At 47.7% G+C, this 19712-nt stretch overlaps 1 protein-coding gene across 1 annotated transcript in view; it reads left to right on the top strand.

Annotated features, from left to right (window-relative positions):
• The window catches only part of BRD8 (bromodomain containing 8), a 28533-nt gene extending 9100 nt beyond the window's left edge, over nucleotides 1–19433 (top strand). Inside the window, exons 10-22 of the mRNA XM_065409307.1 lie at nucleotides 1228–1372; nucleotides 2560–2769; nucleotides 3252–3532; nucleotides 4913–5365; nucleotides 5735–5828; nucleotides 6033–6070; nucleotides 6443–6657; nucleotides 7050–7142; nucleotides 7437–7505; nucleotides 14975–15152; nucleotides 15538–15642; nucleotides 16540–16584; nucleotides 19013–19433. Coding sequence (XP_065265379.1) covers nucleotides 1228–1372; nucleotides 2560–2769; nucleotides 3252–3532; nucleotides 4913–5365; nucleotides 5735–5828; nucleotides 6033–6070; nucleotides 6443–6657; nucleotides 7050–7142; nucleotides 7437–7505; nucleotides 14975–15152; nucleotides 15538–15642; nucleotides 16540–16584; nucleotides 19013–19072 — 1986 coding nt within the window. The 3' untranslated portion in view covers nucleotides 19073–19433. The remainder of the gene's footprint in view (nucleotides 1–1227; nucleotides 1373–2559; nucleotides 2770–3251; nucleotides 3533–4912; nucleotides 5366–5734; nucleotides 5829–6032; nucleotides 6071–6442; nucleotides 6658–7049; nucleotides 7143–7436; nucleotides 7506–14974; nucleotides 15153–15537; nucleotides 15643–16539; nucleotides 16585–19012) is intronic.
• Nucleotides 19434–19712: the final 279 nt, after the last annotated feature.

Genomic DNA, 19712 nt, shown 5'->3' with positions numbered 1-19712 from the left:
AGTTAGTCTACTTGGAGGTTTGATTTTTACAGCCTTGTATCTGTTTCCCTTTGGGGTGATATTGCTTGTCCGCATCTCAGCCCAAAGTTGAATTTTAATTTTCAACAAAATCAGGTTAACTTATAAGTAGGGAGGTCAAATAAATGCCCTTTATGCAATTAAAAACTGAGAGACTAGGATTCAGACTGGTTTGTTCTGTCCTGGACTTATCCCTCAATGGCTCATGTCCATAGCCTAAATAGTTGTTAAAATCACCACTGTTGCCAACACCAGTTCAACCTTACTGGTGTTAGTGATGTTGGGAGCCCTAGTGTTTAGAGGGACAACCAGTTGTTGACACTCCTCAGTAACTTGTCTCTTAGATCTGTTCTGAAAATGGAGTCAGCAGCCATCAGCCTGTCTGCGCTGTGGTTCCTAATGTTAACCCTGGTGGAGCAAAATAGGTGTTAATATGGGAAACTTCTAAAAACTGTCCCTCATGGAGATGGGGGCCAGTGAGACTGAGGACTTCTGACAGGTCGGGAGAAGTTGGGCTTACAAAGAAGTGAGAGGCTTTGAGGTTGTCTTACCCCTTTCTCTATCAGAGAGGCAGGTGTTGCTGCTGCCTCACTGCCAGCCCTCTCCACTTGCAGAAATGCAGTTGGCTTGGGTAACTATTCCGTGCTGTTCTCTGGAGTTCTCAACCAGCAGTATGCCAACTTAAGGTATGGGGAAAACAGAGTTAGGCGTGTGGCAGTTTAAGTATTACAGGAGGTTTCTTGCGTTAACAATGCCATTTGGCATTTATTCTCAGCTCTGTCATTGGCTCATCGTGTAACCTCGAGCAAGTTACTTCCCCTCTCAGTGCCTCAGTTTCCCCACATGCAAAGAGAGGCTATTTCCCTGCCACTTAAGGGGTTGTGAGACTAAATACACTGACACTTGTAAAGCAGTTTGGGATCCTTGGGTAGAGGGACTAGAGCAGAGCAAATCATGCACTCGGTCTGACTTCCCAGGCAACAGCCACATGGCATCGGTTTCAGATGATTGTAATCAAATAGTTGAACCAGCCATGTTTGTGTGAAAGCATGATGCACCTCAGTCAGGGGCTGGACTGGGTTGAAATGTGTAGAAGAGGCTCTGATTCACAGATTGATGGATATATTAACTGGGTGCATATCTAGGGGAGAATCAGTGATGTGAACATGTCTCCAGCCCAGGAGCTTCATCTGTGTCCTCCTTTGGCAGGTTGGTGAAAGCGAGATGGCAGTGGCTTCTGGTCACATGAATAGCTCAGGAGTCCTCCTGGAGGTAGGAGGGGTCCTTCCAGTGCTGCATGGTGGGGAAATGCAGTTGGCATCTGCTGCTGTCCCTGCATCACCTGCTGCTTCAGGTAACCCACGCAGACTCTCTTCTGGGCCATCTGAGGCTTTTGTCTGCAAAATATAGTTTCATAGACTGTTCTATAATAAGCCCTTTTCAGAATGGGACCAAAGACACCCAGGCTGTTTGCTCATCACATTCCATTAAGAGATCCATTGACACTTCTTTGCTTTCTTTAAAATGAGACTAATCCTGGCAGAGAAAGAAGCTGCAAAAACATGGGATGATAGGAATTGCCAGGGTGGATCAGATCATTGTCCGTATAGTCTGGTCTCTTGTCTCGAACAATGGCCAACACCAGAAGCTCCAGGATAGGGAGGATGGTCTAGTAGATAGGAAACCTGGATCAGTACCTGGTTCAGCTACGGACTTCTTGTAAACTTGGGCAAGTCATTTAATCTGCCCTTTGCCTCAGTTCCAAGGTATTGTGATGGGGGAAAAAAACACTAATTATTGTGAGGCACTTGGATATTATGGTGCTGTGAGGGCTGGGTGAGCAGGTAGATCAAAAAGGTGCAAAAATATCTGCAGTGAACAGTTACAGAGCAACCTGCCCATGGGAAGCTTTCCTCTTGCAAACCAGTAACTGGCAGAGGGCTCCTGCTTTCTGAAGCAGGAGCGTTTGTGCCTTTTATACATGTTTTATCCTATCCAATGTGAATGTTCTCATTCTGCTTTCTGAATGTCTGATCTTCTGAATCCTGCTATCGGAGCTGAAGTGGTTCAGTAAATCCGTGTTGGAAGTAGGACTTAAGATGCATAGCAGCCCTTGAACAAGGAGGCAGCCGTCAGGGATACCCTGCAAAGAGAATCTCCCTCTTTTATTCTTCCCCTGCTCTGATCACTAGGAACTGCATTCTTCCTAGTTCACATTGTGTGGTTCTCTGTTTGCAGCAAGTTTTTTAAAGAGGGCCCTTAACATCTTTTGCATGTGTGGTGTAGCCTCTACAGTCTTTACACTAAACACATGGTGTTCCCATAGTCTCTGCATGGTTCTGGCTCAGACTGTATACCTTAGAGAGCCGTGGATTTCTGACAGAGGCTACCAGCATGGCTCTCTCAGTTCATAGGTCATTTACAGTACCTTGGCCTCAGGAGGGAGCAGTCAGCCAGTCAAGAGTCTGGTGATTGCATTGGAGAGCTCAATGGCTGTTGCTTCTTGCTCATGTGCTTTTTCCCTCTTGTACTCTCTGTTAGGTGCTCCTACTCTTTCTCGGCTTCTAGAAGCTGGTCCTGCACAGTTCACCACACCTCTTGCTTCCTTCTCCGCTGTTGCCAGCGAACCTCCAGCTAAACTCCTGCCACCCCCTGTAGAGTCTGTGTCCCAGGCAACCATTGTCATGATGCCCACGCTGTCAGCACCATCCGTTGTGCCACCCGCTGCAACTCCAGAGAGCGTAGTGACAGGTGCGTTCCTGAACTACGCACTCATGGGTGGCTTAGTGCTTGAAAGCAGCGCTTCCCTCAGGCTCTACAGATAGGAAGATGTGAGCTGGGGCTTCTACTTCACCTCAGAAGCTGGTTCCCAGAAGGGGGTGAGGGAGCATGGGCATGTAAAGCTGACTCCTAGATGGGTGGCGGAGCTGGGGTTCCTGAGGAGAGGTGCTGGATGGGGTGACGGATGGGGTTTACAAGGGAATATGCTGGGTGGGCTGGCTGCTGGCATAGTGTGCTGGATCATGATGCAAGAGCTAGGTTTCTGGTTTGCATCCCTTATTGGGTAGGAAGCAAATTGCCCTGTGTGTCTCTTTATCCTTTTTGGCCAAACTGCTGTGGGTGGGTTTGGGCTATGTGAGAGAGGCTGATGATCTTTTCCACCTTAATGGTCACTGATGCTGGTAGGCTTTCACCTGATTGGTCTCTGAGTTGTCACTCTTATCCTTATCCAGTGAGCCAGTCAGACACTTGTGTTTCCATGGAGGCAGTGTCTGATCCCCACACAGTGACGGTGTCTATGGACAGCAGTGAAATCTCCATGATCATTGATTCCATCAAGAAAGAGTGTCTGGGTACTGGTACTGGCAGTGCTGCTGGGCCTTCCAAAGATCACAGCATGGATGGGAAAGAAGATCTGGATCTGGCTGAGAAGATGGACATTGCAGTCTCCTATACTGGGGAAGAGCTGGACTTTGAAACTGTTGGAGATATTATAGCCATCATTGAGGACAAGGTAAATGTCAAAGCAGGCTGGGAAGCCAACTGCATTTCTCTCCAGGGCCTGGATGTATTTATCTCAGTTGTTACACGGATGCAGGATTAGGAAGTATTTCTTGCTCATTCGACAATCTTCACCTGCCTATTTTCTCCCTCTCTGTCCAAGTTATTACGTTCCAGTCCCCTGGCAATCCCCTAGTACGCTGGCAACAGCTGTGTGGTGGTCCACTCAGAGGAAACCCTTGGGTTTCAGTTGGCACCAACATTGAATGGGGGACAGATCCCAGACAGGCAAATAGATGAGTGCTACTAGCACTGTGTATTCCAGAAGCCCCATTTTTCTGATCATGAAGGCCCCAAGCTCTGCCAAGGAGTCTCCTACGCCACAAGTACAGACAGGTGAGTCCTATTTCTCCATATCATTCAGTACTTGACAAGACCGAGGAACCCGGTACTGAGTGGTTAGTAGGGAACCTTTAATCCTTGCTAGCAATCTGTGATGCACTTGGTCCAAAGTGGGAACGACCCATCTGAAGACAGAATATATATGGCCCCTCCATGGGTGTAAGGACCTGTTTAATGTCTTCTCCATAATGGAGAATTGGTAAGACAACTCCCACCTTTTCATGCTCTCTGTATGTGTATATATATCTCCTCAATATATGTTCCATTCTGTGCATCCGAAGAAGTGGGCTGTAGCCCACGAAAGCTTATGCTCAAATAAATTTGTTAGTCTCTAAGGTGCCACAAGTACTCCTGTTCTTTTTGCGGATACAGACTAACACGGCTGCTACTCTGAAATCTCCATAATGGCTCTTCCCAGCTCCTTAATTACCCCCGTTTAACAGCCAGCTCATATGGCTTTGGGAAGCCATGTTAGCATGGGCGGCTGGTGACCCAGCCATTGGGGGAGGCTAGCCCCTCCCCTTCTGCCCCCCTTCCCCTGCAGGAGCCAAGAGCACCCCCACGTGGCCCCCAGCGCTGGGCGGCCAGGGGCAAGGCCCCAGCCCCGGAGCGCTGGGCCAGGCGCGGCCCCAGCCATCCTGAGTCCCTGCGGGAGGCAGGCCAGCCAGCCTGGGCCAGCCAGGGCAGAGCATTGGGAACCGCAGGAAGGGGCCTTGGCCTCCGGGCAGAGCGTGGGGGGGGCCACGTTAGGCTGTTTGGGGAGGCACAGCCTACCCCTGCCTATGGTACCCGCCGCTCATGCATGTTGGTTTATTGTTTAGGAATTAAACTGGTGCAGCCATTGCAGCTTTCTCAGTGCTGGGACACTGGCCCTGGCCTGTTGGGTAGAGATGTATTTGGGGTGGGAAGGGCTCTCTGGCTGAACCAGTGCAGGGGCTCTGCTCTCCTTGCTGACCTTTGCTTGTGCTGCTATGTCTTTGCTTTGGTAAAGGTAGATGACCATCCTGAAGTCCTGGATGTAGCAGCAGTTGAAGCTGCTTTGTCTTTCTGTGAAGAGACTGATGACCCTCAGGCCTTGACTGGCCCATGGGAGCATCCGATTCAGCAGGACCATGAGAAACAGGCACAGATCCCCCATGTGGCAGTGACTGTGAAGCAGGAGAGGCGAGACTGTGATGAACCAGAGGCAAAGGAAATCCAAGACCTAATGAGCATTGGGGAGCTGGGGTCAGAAATAAAGACAGAATCTGCAGAGCTGGAGCAGAATGAATTGGACTCTGGGGAAGCCACGGCAGGAGCTGTGCAAATAGCAGAAACACCTGAGCTCAGGAGTCGAGAGACGGAGGAGCAGCAGAAAGCGGCTGCTATCATGAGAGAGAACTCTGAAACGGAGACAGAATCAGCCAAGGGAGAAGCAGCAACACACAGTACGGTGAAGATAGAGGTATGTAGGTGGGGAGGCTGTCTTGGACTGGTGTGGTTGAAAGCAGGTAACAGTTGGCAGGCAAGGAAAAACAGTTCAGAGAAGGGATGGACCCCTGGGTTTGGAGATATCTCTTCAGTGAGTACACTTGGAGCAGAGCAGTGACTCTTTCCTTGTGGGTTATGACTATTGCTGTGCTAGATCTTTGAAGCCCTCAACATATAATAGATAGTTCTTTGCTCGGTCTGCTGCCAGTCCGTGTGCAGAATTGCTGTTGTGAAAACCTACTGTCTGGGATTGGGTTTGGGGTAGTGAGATACTCACCTATACATCATGCTCTGAAGGAAGCTGACACAAACACTTAAATTTGTGCATTTCTGTTCCCTCCAGACGCCACCTGATGATGATTCATCCCCTCCAAATGTCCTAAATGCAAGTGACGACTCCTCACAGGCTGATGTTCAGCACAAATTTGAGCTGTCAGGTAACTTAACCGGGCTAGGATATCTTTTACCTGCAGCTTACTAGCTGAATGGACTTTAGTGGTCTGGTTCAGCATGGGGGTGAAGATAATCTATGCAGAAATAGGGAATAATTCATTTGGAAGGGGAGGGTATTGGTGCAAGAGGGGATGTTCTAAAAACTGCTCCTAGGAATGAAAATTTTGCTCTTTGTCTTTTCCTCCCAGAGTCAATGAAGGAAGAGACCCGCGCTGTCTTTGGGAAGGTAATTGGCCTTGAACTTCTTGAGTCCAGTGGTTAAAATGAGTTTGATGCCATTATGTTGCTGCTGCTTCTCCGCTCCCACACAGTGGCTAGGAAAGCCGGTGGCCCACCCTTGTGCTGAGTAGGAGGGGGCGCCAGTATGTATCTGCATCTGATATCTATAGCTTAGAGGAACTCACTCCAGGCCCTTGTAATGCTTTGTGGCAGGGATTTAAGTGTTTGTTCAAATGCCCCTAGAACTGGCTAGCAGCTGTGATAAAGGGCTCCACTCTGCTTACTGAAACAGTCATTTTTGGAGGCTGTGATGCAGGCATTGTTACTGATAGCTGCATTTTGATTAGGTAAATTGATGGACTTTGATCCTATATCTCAGGATGCTCAGGGTGAAGATGATGATGAGGATGGTGCCAGTGAGGCTGCCAGTCTGGAGGAACCCAAGGAGGAAGACCAGGGTGAGGGGTACCTATCGGAAATGGATAATGAGCCCCCCGTGAGTGAGAGTGATGATGGCTTCAGTATCCATAATGCACCTTTGCAGTCTCACACTCTAGCTGATTCCATCCCCAGCAGCCCTGCCTCCTCGCAGTTGTGAGTATCAGTGAAACCTTCAGCCACCCACAATCCAAATCTCAGTCCATGCTGGGGAAAGAGTATGGGATATCTCATTTCTATGTGTTGCTGGCTGAATGGGCCTGTGGTGGAGATTGGCTGCTGAGCTGTCTGGCGTCTGTGGTCTCCTTACTCCCAGGAGCATTGTGTAGACAACTCCATCGAGCCAGCTCCCAGGAGACAGGTGCGGCTTCCTTTCCTTTGGCTTGCACAGAGCAATGTGGGTAGATCCAGGGCTGACTGAACTTAGGCGGCTGTTGCAAGGCAGCATTGGAGCTTGTTGAAGGAAGTCTTACACTGGGCACTGACCCTGTGCATTTGGCTAGGGGCTTCAGTGCATCCCACTCTGACAGGCATCCTTATCTCCTTAGCTCTGTTTGCAGTGAGGACCAGGAAGCAATTCAAGCCCAGAAGATCTGGAAAAAAGCTATTATGCTAGTTTGGAGAGCAGCAGCTAATCACAGGTAAGTGAACTTGATCCCATGTGGACTGGCAGGAAGAGGTGGCTTGTGCTCAACAAGCTGAAGAGGGGAATTATCTGTTCTCCTGTGCCCCAGGCTGGTCTCTACTAGTGCTTGGGTGAGGGACTCTCCACTCCCCACATCTGTCTGGTGGTGGTTGACCAGAAGTGCATGTGTGTGTGAAACAAGTGCTTAGTGGTTCTGTCTGTGCAGAGCATGCTCCGGCCTCTGACCAGGTGTTCACTCTGTTACCAGTGAGGAGACTGACTGCTCACAGTTGCCTCCTTTTCTCTGCAGATATGCCAATGTCTTCCTACAGCCTGTGACCGATGATATAGCACCAGGCTACCACAGTATCGTGCAGAGGTAAGTGGGCCATCAGATTCTGTCTGATGTTTCTGTACTGGAGTCTCTGGCAGGGGAATACTCAGCCTCAGCACACAGTCAGATTGCAAGGTGGGAAAAGAAGCTCATTTCCATTGTCAGTCAGTGAGAAAAAGGCTTCCCCAGGACAGGTACATCTTCATTTACAGAAGTGTCTATGTTCTCAGACTGGATGGGGTGTTCAGAACAGTGTGTCAGTGGTACAGTAAATGGCTACTGCCCTCCTGTCCCAACTTAGGGTATGTCTACACTACCTGCTGAATCGGTGGGCAGCGATCGATCCAGCAGGGGTCAATTTATCGCGTCTAGTCTAGACACGATAAATCGGTCCCCAAGTGCTCTCCCGTCGACTCCTGTACTCCACCGCCGCGAGAGGCGCAGGCGGAGTCGACGGGGGAGCGGCAGCAGTCGACTCACTGCGGTGAAGACACCACGGTAAGTCTATCTAAGTATGTCGACTTCAGCTACATTATTCATGTAGCTGAAGTTGCGTAACTTAGATCGATTTCTTCCCCCCACCCAGTGTAGACCAGGCCTTAGTCCCTTCTGGTTTAAAATCTATGAATCTATCTTCATCATCTAGTGTCACCTGCACATCGGAGGCCACAGAAGCTCATCTACCCACTCCTGTAATGGGCCCATAAATTCTGGCTGAGCTATTTGAGTCCTCAAGTCTTGATTTAAAGACTCCAAGTTACAGAGAATCCACCATTTACTCTAGTTCAAACCTGCAAGTGACCCATGCCCAACCCTGCAGAGGACGGTGACAACTGCTCAGGGTCTCGGCTAATCTGACCTGGGGAAAAATTCCTTCCTACCCCAAATATGGCCATCAGTTAGACCCTGAGCATGTGGCAAGACCCACCAGCCAGACACCTAGGAAAGAATTATTTGTAGTAATTCAGAGCCCTCCCCCTCTAGTATGTTGTCTCCAGCCACTAGAGATACTTGCAGTTAGGAGTTGTGGATGAGCCATATGCCATTCTAGGCAACCTCATCATACCATTCCCGTGACGGGTTTTTCTCTCCCCCCCCACCGCCACCTGATATACAGCGATACCACTGAGCCTACCTGTTCCAGCAGCCTGGGCTCCCTCACCCTTCTCCAGCACACACACTGGTAGGGACACGCTCAGCTGCAGAAAGACAGCCACTGAAGTCAGCTGTGTGTGGGAATTGCCCAGCACTCAAGTGCACTCCCCCTCTGGAGTGTAAACTCAAAATCGTATTGTCTTGTGCTGCATGGAAATCTGTACAGCACAAGCTCCTGAAAATCGCCTCCTCCCTCAATGTGGAGGAAGATATGCACAGCTTCCCCCCCACCCACCCATTATGAATTGCACAAACTGGTTTAAAGAAAACAAAAACAAGTTTATTAACTACAAAGGATAGATTATTTTTTAAGTGATTATAAGGGATAGCAAACTGATCAAGGCAGATTACTGAGCAAACAAACACGCAAACAAAGCTCAATACACTAAACAAACTGGTTACAAGTAGTAATTTTTCACCCTAAATGTTGTCTTAGGGTTCACAGGCCAGACACCTTTTTCCCGGCCCGGGCTCAGCTCCCTCTCCTCTCCCTCCCCCCCAGTCGTTGTTTCTTAGATCTTCTCAACAGTCATCCTAAGTGGGGATTCAGTGAAGAAGGAGCCTTGATTAACTCACATCCCTGCCTTAAATAGGATTTACATATGGCAGGAATCCGTTGTTCCCCAGTTTGGTATCTACCCCTTTTGTGGGAAAAATACTAGCAGGCCAAGATGGCGTCCAGTATCAGATGACATGATCACATGACCCTGCAGTGTTAAAGCAGCATCCCAAGAAGCTTCTCAGGAAGGTGGGAGATTAGCATCTTCAAAGTCCTATTGTCCTCCCTAATGGCCCATTGACTAACCAGCCAGACTGATTGCATTCTGTCTGGTGGGCGTTCCCCAGGTGCAAACACTTTTGTAATTGATACATAGTTAATATTTCTAACTTCAGATACAAAAATGATACATGCATGTAATAGGATAATCTTATTCAGTACATCATAATCTTTCCAATGATACCTCACATAGAATCATAGAATATCAGGGTTGGACGGGACCTCTAGTCCAACCCCCTGCTCAAAGCAGGACCAATCCCCAACTAAATCATCCCAGCCAGGGCTTTGTCAAGCCTGACCTTAAAAATCTCTAAGGAAGGAGATTCCACCACCTCCCTAGGTAACCCATTCCAGTGCTTCACCACCCTCCTAGTGACAGTTTTTCCTACTATCCAACCTAGACCTCCCACACTGCAACTTGAGACCATTACTCTTTGTTCTGTCATCTGCTACCACTAAGAACAGTCTAGATCCATCCTCTTTGGAACCCCCTTGCAGGTAGTTGAAAGCAGCTATCAAATCCCCCCCTCATTCTTCTCTTCTGCAGACTAAACAATCCCAGTTCCCTCAGCCTCTCCTCATAAGTCATGTGCTCCAGCCCCCTAATCATTTTTGTTGCCCTCTGCTGGACTCTTTCCAATTTTTCCACATCCTTCTTGTAGTGTGGGGCCCAAAACTGGACACAGTACTCCAGATGAGGCCTCACCAATGTCGAATAGAGGGGAATGATCGCGTCCCTCGATATGCTGGCAATGCCCCTTCTTATACAGCCCAAAATGCCATTAGCCTTAATAAGTCATTTCCCAGAAGCTTAACCAGTTTAATATGTCTGGCATGTTCCTTTCACCACATTGGTGGTTACACAGCAGTAATAATAATATTCAGTAATGTTTAGAAAAAAAAGTAGCCCTATTTTTCATCAGACAGTTTCAAAATTTGAATGTTTGCACCCAGTGGTAATCAATAGCAATACTACCCAGCAGATCGAGGGACGTGATCATTCCCCTCTATTCAACATTGGTGAGGCCTCATCTGGAGTACTGTGTCCAGTTTTGGGCCCCACACTGCAAGAAGAATGTGGAAAAATTGGAAAGACTCCAGCGGAGGGCAACAAAAATGATTAGGGATCTGGAGCACATGACTTATGAGGAGAGGCTGAGGGAACTGGGATTGTTTAGTCTGCTGAAGAGAAGAACGAGGGGGGATTTGATAGCTGCTTTCAACTACCTGAAAGGGGGTTCCAAAGAGGATGGATCTAGACTGTTCTCAGTGGTACCAGATGACAGAACAAGGAGTAATGGTCTCAAGTTGCAGTGGGGGAGGTTTAGGTTGGATATTAGGAAAAACTTTTTCACTAGGAGGGTGGTGAAGCACTGGAATGGGTTACCTAGGGCTGTGGTGGAATCTCCTTCCATAGAGGTTTTTAAGGTTAGGCTTGACAAAGCCCTGGCTGGGATGATTTAGTTGGGGATTGGTCCTGCTTTGAGCAGGGGGTTGGACTAGATGACCTCCTGAGGTCCCTTCCAACCCTGATAGTCTATGATTCTATGATTCTTGGCAACAAGGGTATGCTGTCGACTCATATCCAGCTTCTCGTCCACTGTAACCCCTAGGTCCTTTTCTGCAGAACTGCTGCTGCCTAGCCATTCGGTCCCTAGTCTGTAGCAGTGCATGGGATTCTTCCGTCCTAAGTGCAGGACTCTGCACTTGTCCTTGTTGAACCTCATCAGATTTCTTTTGGCCCAATCCTCTAATTTGTCTAGGTCCCTCTGTATGCTATCCCTACCCTCCAGCGTATCTACCACTCCTCCCAGTTTAGTGTCATCTGAAAACTTGCTGAGGGTGCAGTCCACGCCATCCTCCAGATCATTAATGAAGATATTGAACAAAACCGGCCCCAGGACCGACCCTTGGGGGACTCCGCTTGATACCATCTGCCAACTAGACATGGAGCCATTGATCACTACCCGTTGAGCCCGACGATCTAGCCAGCTTTCTATCCACCTTATAGTCCATTCATCCAGCCAATACTTCCACAGTATTCTTGCCAGCAAGTTAAAGGAGACCGTATCAAAAGCTTTGCTAAAGTCAAGGAATAACACATTCACTGCTTTCCCCTCATCCACAGAGCCAATTATCTCGTCCTAGAAGGCAATTAGGTTAGTCAGGCATGACTTGCCCTTGGTGAATCCATGCTGACTGTTCCTGTTCACTTTCCTCTCCTCTAAGTGCTTCAGAATTGATTCCTTGAGGACCTGCTCCATGATTTTTCCAGGGACTGAAGTGAGGCTGACTGGCCTGTAGTTCCCCAGATCCTCCTCCTTCCCTTTTTTAAAGATGGGCACTACGTTAGCCTTTTTCCAGTCATCCTGGACCTCCCCGGATCGCCATGAGTTTTCAAAGATAATGGCCAATGGCTCTGCAGTCACATCCGCCAACTCCTTTAGCACCCTCGGATGCAGCGCATCCAGCCCCATGGACTTGTGCTCATCCAGCTTTTCTAAATAGTCCTGAACCACTTCTTTCTCCACAGAGGACTGGTCACCTCCTCCCCATGCTGTGCTGCCCAGTGCAGCAGTCTGGAAGCTGACCTTGTTCGTGAAGACAGAGGCAAAAAAAGCATTGAGTACATTAGCTTTTTCCACATCCTCTGTCACTAGGTTGCCTCCCTCATTCAGTAAGGGGCCCACACTTTCCTTGACTTCCTTCTTGTTGCTAACATACCTGAAGAAACCCTTCTTGTTACTCTTTAACATCCCTTGCTAGCTGCAACTCCCAAGTGTGATTTGGCCTTCCTGATTTCACTCCTGCATGCCTGAGCAGTATTTTTATACTCCTCCCTGTCATTTGTCCAGTCTTCCACTTCTTGTAAGCTTCTTGTTTGTGTTTAAAATCGGCAAGGATTTCACTGTTAAGCCAAGCTGGTCGCCTCCCATATTTACTATTCTTTCTACACATCGGGATGGTTTGTTCCTGCAACCTCAATTAGGATTCTACAACCTATCCTGGAAAATGATCCCTCACTCTCACAGACCTTGGGAGGCAGGCCAGTCCTCGCTTACAGACAACCCCCCAACCTGAAGCAAATACTCACCAGCAACTACACACCACACCACAGAAACACCAACCCAGGAACCAATCCCTGTAGCAAACCTCGTTGCCTACTCTGTCCCCATATCTACTCTGGCGACACCATCAGAGGACCCAACCACATCAGCCACGCCATCAAGGGCTCATTCACCTGCACATCTACTAATGTTATATATGCCATCATGTGCCAGCAATGCCCCTCTGCCATGTACATTGGCCAAACCGGACGGTCCCTCCGCAAAAGAATAAATGGACACAAATCGGACATCAGGAATGGTAACATACAAAAGCCAGTAAGTGAACACTTCAGTCTCCCTGGTCATTCTATTACAGATTTAAAAGTCACTATCATTGAACAAAAAAACTTCAGAAACAGACTTCAAAGAGAAACAGCAGAACTAAAATTCATTTGCAGATTTAACACCATTAATCTGGGCTTGAATAGGGACTGGGAGTGGCTGGCTCATTACAGAAGCAGCTTTTCCTCTCCTGGAATTGACACCTCCTCATCTATTATTGGGAGTGGACTACATCCACCCTGATTGAATTGGCCCTGTCAACACTGGTTCTCCACTTGCGAAGTAACTTCCTGCTCTCCATGTGTCAGTATATAATGCCTGCATCTGTAATTTTCACTCTATGCATCCGAAGAAGTGAGGTTTTTACCCACGAAAGCTTATGCCCAAATAAATCTGTTAGTCTTTAAGGTGCCACCACACTCCTTGTTGTTTTTTAAAATGCAGCCAACTCTCCTGGACTCCTTTCCCCCTCATGTTATTCTCCCAGGGGATCCTGCCCATCAGTTCCCTGAGGGAGTCAAAGTCTGCTTTTCTGAAGTCCAGGGTCTGTATTCTGCTGCTCTCCTTTCTTCCTTGTGTCAGGATCCTGAACTCGACCATCTCATGGTCACTGCCTCCCAGGTTCCCATCCACTTTTGCTTCCCCTACTAATTCTTCCCGGTTTGTAAGCAGCAGGTCAAGAAGAGCTCTGCCCCTAGTTGGTTCCTCCAGCACATGACCTATCTTGCATAAAACACATCTTAGTTATGCCGTATTCATATCATAAGCATATCTCTCTGAAGAATATGGACCATAGTGCCACAATCCCCTCCATAAACTTATCAAGCTCAGTCTTGAAACAAGTTAGGTTTTTTGTGGCCACTGTTCTTCTTGAAAGGCTGTTCCAGAATTTCACTTCTCTGATGGTTAGAAACCTTCCTCCAATTTCAAGCCTAATCTTGTTGATAGCCGGTTTATATCCATTAGTTCTCGTGCCAACACTGGCCCTTCTCCTCCCATGTTTATCCCTGTGATATATTTATGGATGGCAATGACATCTCCTCTCAGCCTTTGTTTTGTTAGACTTAACAAGCCAAGCTCCTTAAGTTTCCTCTTGTAAGGCAAGTTCTCCATTCCTCTGATCATCCTAGTAGCTCTTCTCTTCACCTATTCCAGTCGGGAGTTCATCTTTCTTAAAAATGGGACACCAGAATTTCACACAGTATTCCGGGGTAGTCTTACCAGTGCCTTGTACAGTGGTAATGCTTCCCAGTCTCTATTAGAAATAATTCATCTGAAGCATCCGCCTGGATTTGCATTAACCTTTTTCACGGCCGCATCACATTGGTGGCTCGTGGTCATCCTATGATCAACCCACACACCCAGGACTCTTTCCTCCTATGTTGCTTCAAACTGATAAATTACCAGCTTATAGCAAAAATTCTTGTTGTTAGTCCCTAAGTGCCTGACTTTGCACTATTAAATTTCATTCCATTTGTAGTGCTCCAGTTTTCAAGGTCATCTGAATCTTCTTGTATGATATGATATTCCAGTCCTCCATATTGGCAAAATTTCCTAACACTGTCATCTGCAGATTTTATTGGCACACTCCCACTTCCTATCCAGTGATATGACTTAATCTGAATGAACCCAATAGTCAGTGGAGGGGCAGACTGAACTCTCTTCGCAGGAAACCTAGCTCCTTTAAAGAGTTGATCTGCTGTCATCCACATACTGCCAGGCAACTGTCTCTTCAAATATATTACTAGAACCACCTGCCAGCTCAAGCAGTGTCTCCTACACCATATGTGGGCTCTGCATTAGCTCCCCTCCTCCCCTTTCATTAATGCCAGAAGCAAACACCTCTGTTGAACACCCCACAGTTCAGCTCCAGAGTTGCTATGGATTAATGCTCTGTTCAAACCCATTCAGAAGATGGCATCTCATCTCATTTCCTGTCTTGCGTCTAGAACCATTGACATCAGAGAAGGCCTGTTTGACCATGATGGTGCTAGACAGGTTAGCTGGAGTGATTGGATTCCTGACATAGAATCATAAAACTGGAAGGGACCTTGAGAGGTCACCTATTCCAGTTCCCTGCACTCGTGGCAGGACTAATTATCTAGACCAAGCTTGTCTGGAAGAGAAGAGTTGTAGAGGATAAACAATGTTAGTTTCTCTTACTGCTGCTTCTAACTGCATTTCATTCACAGGCCAATGGATTTATCTACCATTAAGAAAAATATTGAGAATGGGCTGATCCGAACCACAGCTGAGTTCCAGCGTGACATCATGCTGATGTTCCAGAATGCAGTCATGTACAACAGCTCTGACCATGACGTATACCACATGGCTGTGGAGATGCAGCGAGATGTCTTGGAGCAGATCCAGGTAAAGGCTTGAGCTGAGGCGCAGTGTTGGACAGAACTCATGCACTGGTTGGTATGGGAGGTACTGAGCAGATCTGTAGGAAGAGGCTACTCGGCTCTGTGTGCCTGCTGCTTTTTTGTGCCATCTAGAATTTCCCACTGGGTTGGCAAGTCCCAGCTGATAGGAATCAAAGTTAATGTGATGAGTTTGTGTGGCTTTTTTACTCTCCCTCAGAATTATTTGTGGCTCTTTAGGGCAAGCGGGGGAGCTTATGCTGAGAAGCAAACTAGAAATTCAAGCCACCTCCAAACTGGTCATTCTCAACCTTATGGTTTGTGGGAGTAATGCCACTAACTGAGCTTGTTTCACTTGATGCCGTAATAACTGAATGTGTGGTTTCATGCAGCAATTTCTGGCCACACAGCTGATCATGCAGACATCAGAGTCCGGGATCAGTGCAAAGAGCCTGCGTGGGCGAGATTCCACTCGGAAACAAGATGCTTCAGAGAAGGTGAGGGGAAAAGGAGGCTGGGGCTCATGCTTTTGTGTGAGAGAGTGATTCCTTCAGGAGGATCCTACAGAGCTGCAGAAGAGGGTCACCTAATCACAGACACTGGGTGCATGAATGCACTTGGGGTTAGACTAGCTCTGAGATCCTTATGTGAACAAACCTCTCTGGAAATGTGACCTTCAGTTAGAGTTTAGAAATGGCAGCTGTAGGTTACCACAGACACAACTTTTGTGAATCACCCCAGCAGTTGTGATAGTTCTGTCCTTTGTATGTATTAAAGTAATAATCAGAACCTTAAAGAAGCAGGGGGTTGTTTGGAGGAGTCCCTGCCTGGCAGGGAGATTGGGGTGGAGAATCGCTCCAGTGTCCCTCCCTTGGATGGTCTGGTTTGCAGATTTTAGGGCCAGAAGAGACTGTGATCTAGTCTGATCTCGTGTGTGATGCAGGCCAGAGAACCTCACCCAGTGATTCTTGCATCAAGCTTAACTTGTGGCTGAAGTAATGTGTATCTTAGCTAGGCATCCAGTCTTGATTAAATCATCTCAAATGGTAGCAACTGATGTATCCTGTCATCTGGGAGCTACAAAGCTGCTGTGGGAAACAGAGGCTGAGTGCACAGAGCACCGAAGTGGTGTTGGGACACAGCAGACCTTGATTGGAAACGACATGGTGGAGTGAAGGGAAACTCCTGTCCTAGCGTTCTTGCTGTCACAGAATCCTCACTTGCTGGTCCTTCCTTTTCCCCTAGTTATTTGTGTGATATACCTTGCGGGAGGGGAACTTGGGGTTGCCTGCTTCTCTGCCTTTATGAGTATGCAGGTTGTATGGTTTCTGAAGAGTGTGTTCATGTTCATATCTGTACAATCTGATCAGTAAATCTCTTTGGCCTTTTGACAGGACAGCGTCCCCATGGGCTCTCCTGCCTTCCTTCTCTCTCTCTTTGTAAGTATTGAGTGACTGCGGTAGGTAACTGTGAATTGGAAGGTACTGCTGCTCCTTGTCTGGGGGATTGTGGCACTGTCACAGAATCTGTGGCATTGTAGCAATGTGTTAAACTAGTGGATGTACATCTAGGGTCATCAAATAAGAGACTTCTCAATCCCATTGTCCTCAGGGTTGGGAGGTGCTTTTGCCTTTCCTTCTGGTTTGTGGGGTTGCAGCACTGTCATCTCCTTCCCTTTTCTCCCATAATTTTTGTCCTAGTTTCTCCCCACATAAATGGGAAGACAGATCTGTTGTGCTGATTTCTGTGGAATACATGGGCCTAGAGAGTCAAAGGTGTTAGAGACCCTGTAATAATATGACATTAAACAGTTAAACAAGGCTTGGGGTGTAACAGAGACCGTGGCCACCTTAGTTCATTAAAAATCTTTTTAACATTTTATTAAAGATGCAATAAAGAAGGAAAAACATGTAAAGTATTAGGTAGGGATGTCAGTTTAACAATATCCCCAATTCCCTTTCCCTTTAGCAGTAGAGAGTTTAAGGAAAACTGCCAGTCTTTTATATGGTATTAAAGAATGGTAATAACTGTCCTTTTGGGGGGGGGAAGAGAAAATTAGTTGAGATGGGCTGGAGTTATTGTTAAAGTCTGATCCTGCTTCCTTTAGAACCACAGACACAGACTCAGAAGAGGGTCAAATACTCTGAGATGCTGGGGTGCATGGAGGAGACACTGGTTAGAATAGCTCTGAGATCGTTATGTGAACCAACCTCTCTGGAAATGCAGCTTCTGGTGCTGACTGACTTGCAGCCTTAGTGCTAGAGAAACACAGGCCCTGCACGTGGTCTTATCACCCATTCCAAAACCTGGCAAACTTGTACCTCTGGGCTGTTTAGGGCATTGCTTTTAGCTATCTTTGATCGCAGTGTTACAAAACATGCACTCTCGGCCAGCGAAGCCAGTCTGTTAAACAGAAGACCAAAGGAAATGGACAGGAAAGAGAAGAAATGAGGTGGGGAAGGATAAGGACACCTGAGGAGAATTGACAAAAGGAACCAAAGTCACCCATAGCAGGTGGGGTTTAGGATTTAGCTGGAGCTGGTGGAGGTCAGTGTCATCTGGGTTGTTCTCCCTGGCCAGGTCTGACAGAACACCCCTCAGGATCAAGATGACACAGGTGTAACAGTGGATCCCAGGGTTCCAGGAGACGGTGGTGGTGGCAGCCAGCCAGCTTGATTCTCCCCATTGTTGGTCTTTTTTTAAGGACCCAAGAGGGAGTGATGGGCGGAATAGCTGGTCCCCGGTGGTCTTTTACACCACTTAGGCCTAATTTCCCACACATCGGTTTTGGTCCATTGATTTCTAGTCCCAAACTCTTGTTTACCAAACATGATGTTAATACAGTAGGCCTTTTTGTTTAGACTTTCGTATCTTTTCCTATACACATTTTTTATGGGTGACTGGAACATTTAATAAAGTTTATGCACTCTTCCCCAGTTGAGCTCCCCATTGGGATGGGCCTGCTAGACCCCAATTATTACAATGGGTCAAATGCAGCATTGCAGATTCTTATACACTTCACACCTGTTCATGCACATATAGGAGCCCCCCTCCTCCCGTCCAGGACAGTGTGCACTGTGAGCAGCCTACAGGACGGGGGGGATCTGGTCTGATATTTCTGTTTGTTGCATGGATCAGGAAGCAACCACAGTCCTCTGTAGGCACCTCTGCTGTGCCACTCTGGTTATCTGGGAGAGCCTGGAAAAGCACTTCCTTTCTTGGGAGCTCAAGCCCTTGAGCTGGGTACAAAAGTTTTGAGGGTTTGTTTTCTCACACATCTGTTAGATAGAGAAGCATTTCAGCAGAGGCAGCATGTCAGCCAGAGAGAGAGGGATCCGATGAGAAGAAGCCCTACAGTTGCCCTGCATTCATGGAGAGTAGCTGTGCGGAGAAGCTAGGGAGCTAGAGCCAGGGTCACCCAGCTGGAGGAACACTTCCTGTAGGGATGAGCAGCTGGTCAGGTATGTTAGCCCACAGTCCCCTCTTCCCACTTGAACAGATCTGGAATGTTTCACATAATAAAAAGCAGCACTGTGTATTGGCCCCCAAAAGCCCCTCTCCAGGTGAGAAGCAGCCGAACTTGTCTCTTCCTGCTGTCAGTAGACCATAGAGGCATAGGGATTCTGAATCCCCAGTGGGACTTCATATATTTAGACCCACATTGACTCTTGTAGGAAGGTCTTCAGGGAAGTCTCCCCTGCCTATCTTACAGCAGACAGCAGTGGACTTTCCCTCCCCTAGCTTTCAGTAAGCAGAGAGAGCTGTGTCTTCCATCTGTGAAGTTTCCCAGTTCCTTGAGTAGGGAAGGAAGCTTTTTCCATCCTTGCTAATACTGGACCTTTTTCCTTTTGTTTGCATCTTGATTAGGATGGGGGAACCAGAGGGCGTCGCTGTGCCATTGAGGCCGACATGAAGATGAAGAAATGAGGATGTAGGCAGGAGGCAAGACACTACCTGGCATCCTGAGCCAAGGCGGGAGCACCATGCTTGCCCATCTCACAGAACAGGGGAAGAGCTGAATGCAGGCAGGATTCTTGCTGAGGCCTGTTCCACTGTCCTGGCTCATCTACATGGAAAACAATGTCCTCTCTGATAAGTGTAAGCTGAAGAAACTTCTCTGGAAAGGAAGAGCAGCCCCCACTGCCTGTTCTAGGGCAGCAGTCTCCGGCCACGTCTGTGTCCCAGTGTTAGCTAGCTAGCTGGTGGCTAGGACATACTGTAATGTGAAGTGTACAGATTTTTATTAGTGAAGTGTAAATGTGTATAATAAAGTATGGATGAGAATCCAGGGTTTGTGTGTGTGTAATGTATTTGTATTGACTCATGTCTGTGTGCATCACTGACCTCTGCTGAAGGAAATCAAACTGATTTAGAATCACGTGCACAGCACTTCTCGTATTCATGGACCCTGAAGTACTTTCCAGTTATTTGCATATAGCACCAGCGGCTGAAATGTGGCCATCTCTGGATTGGAGAACAGCATCTAATGCGTGAAATGTTGCACCATAGTGGGGAAGGGAGGAGAGGAAATTTGGACAAGTGCATCAGGATATGACCTTGCTCTTAT

This window comes from Emys orbicularis, chromosome 8, assembly GCF_028017835.1.
Source record: "Emys orbicularis isolate rEmyOrb1 chromosome 8, rEmyOrb1.hap1, whole genome shotgun sequence".
Lineage (NCBI taxonomy): Eukaryota > Metazoa > Chordata > Testudines > Emydidae > Emys > Emys orbicularis.
Note: the sequence above shows the minus strand (reverse complement) of the source record. Positions and strands in the feature narration are given on the sequence as shown.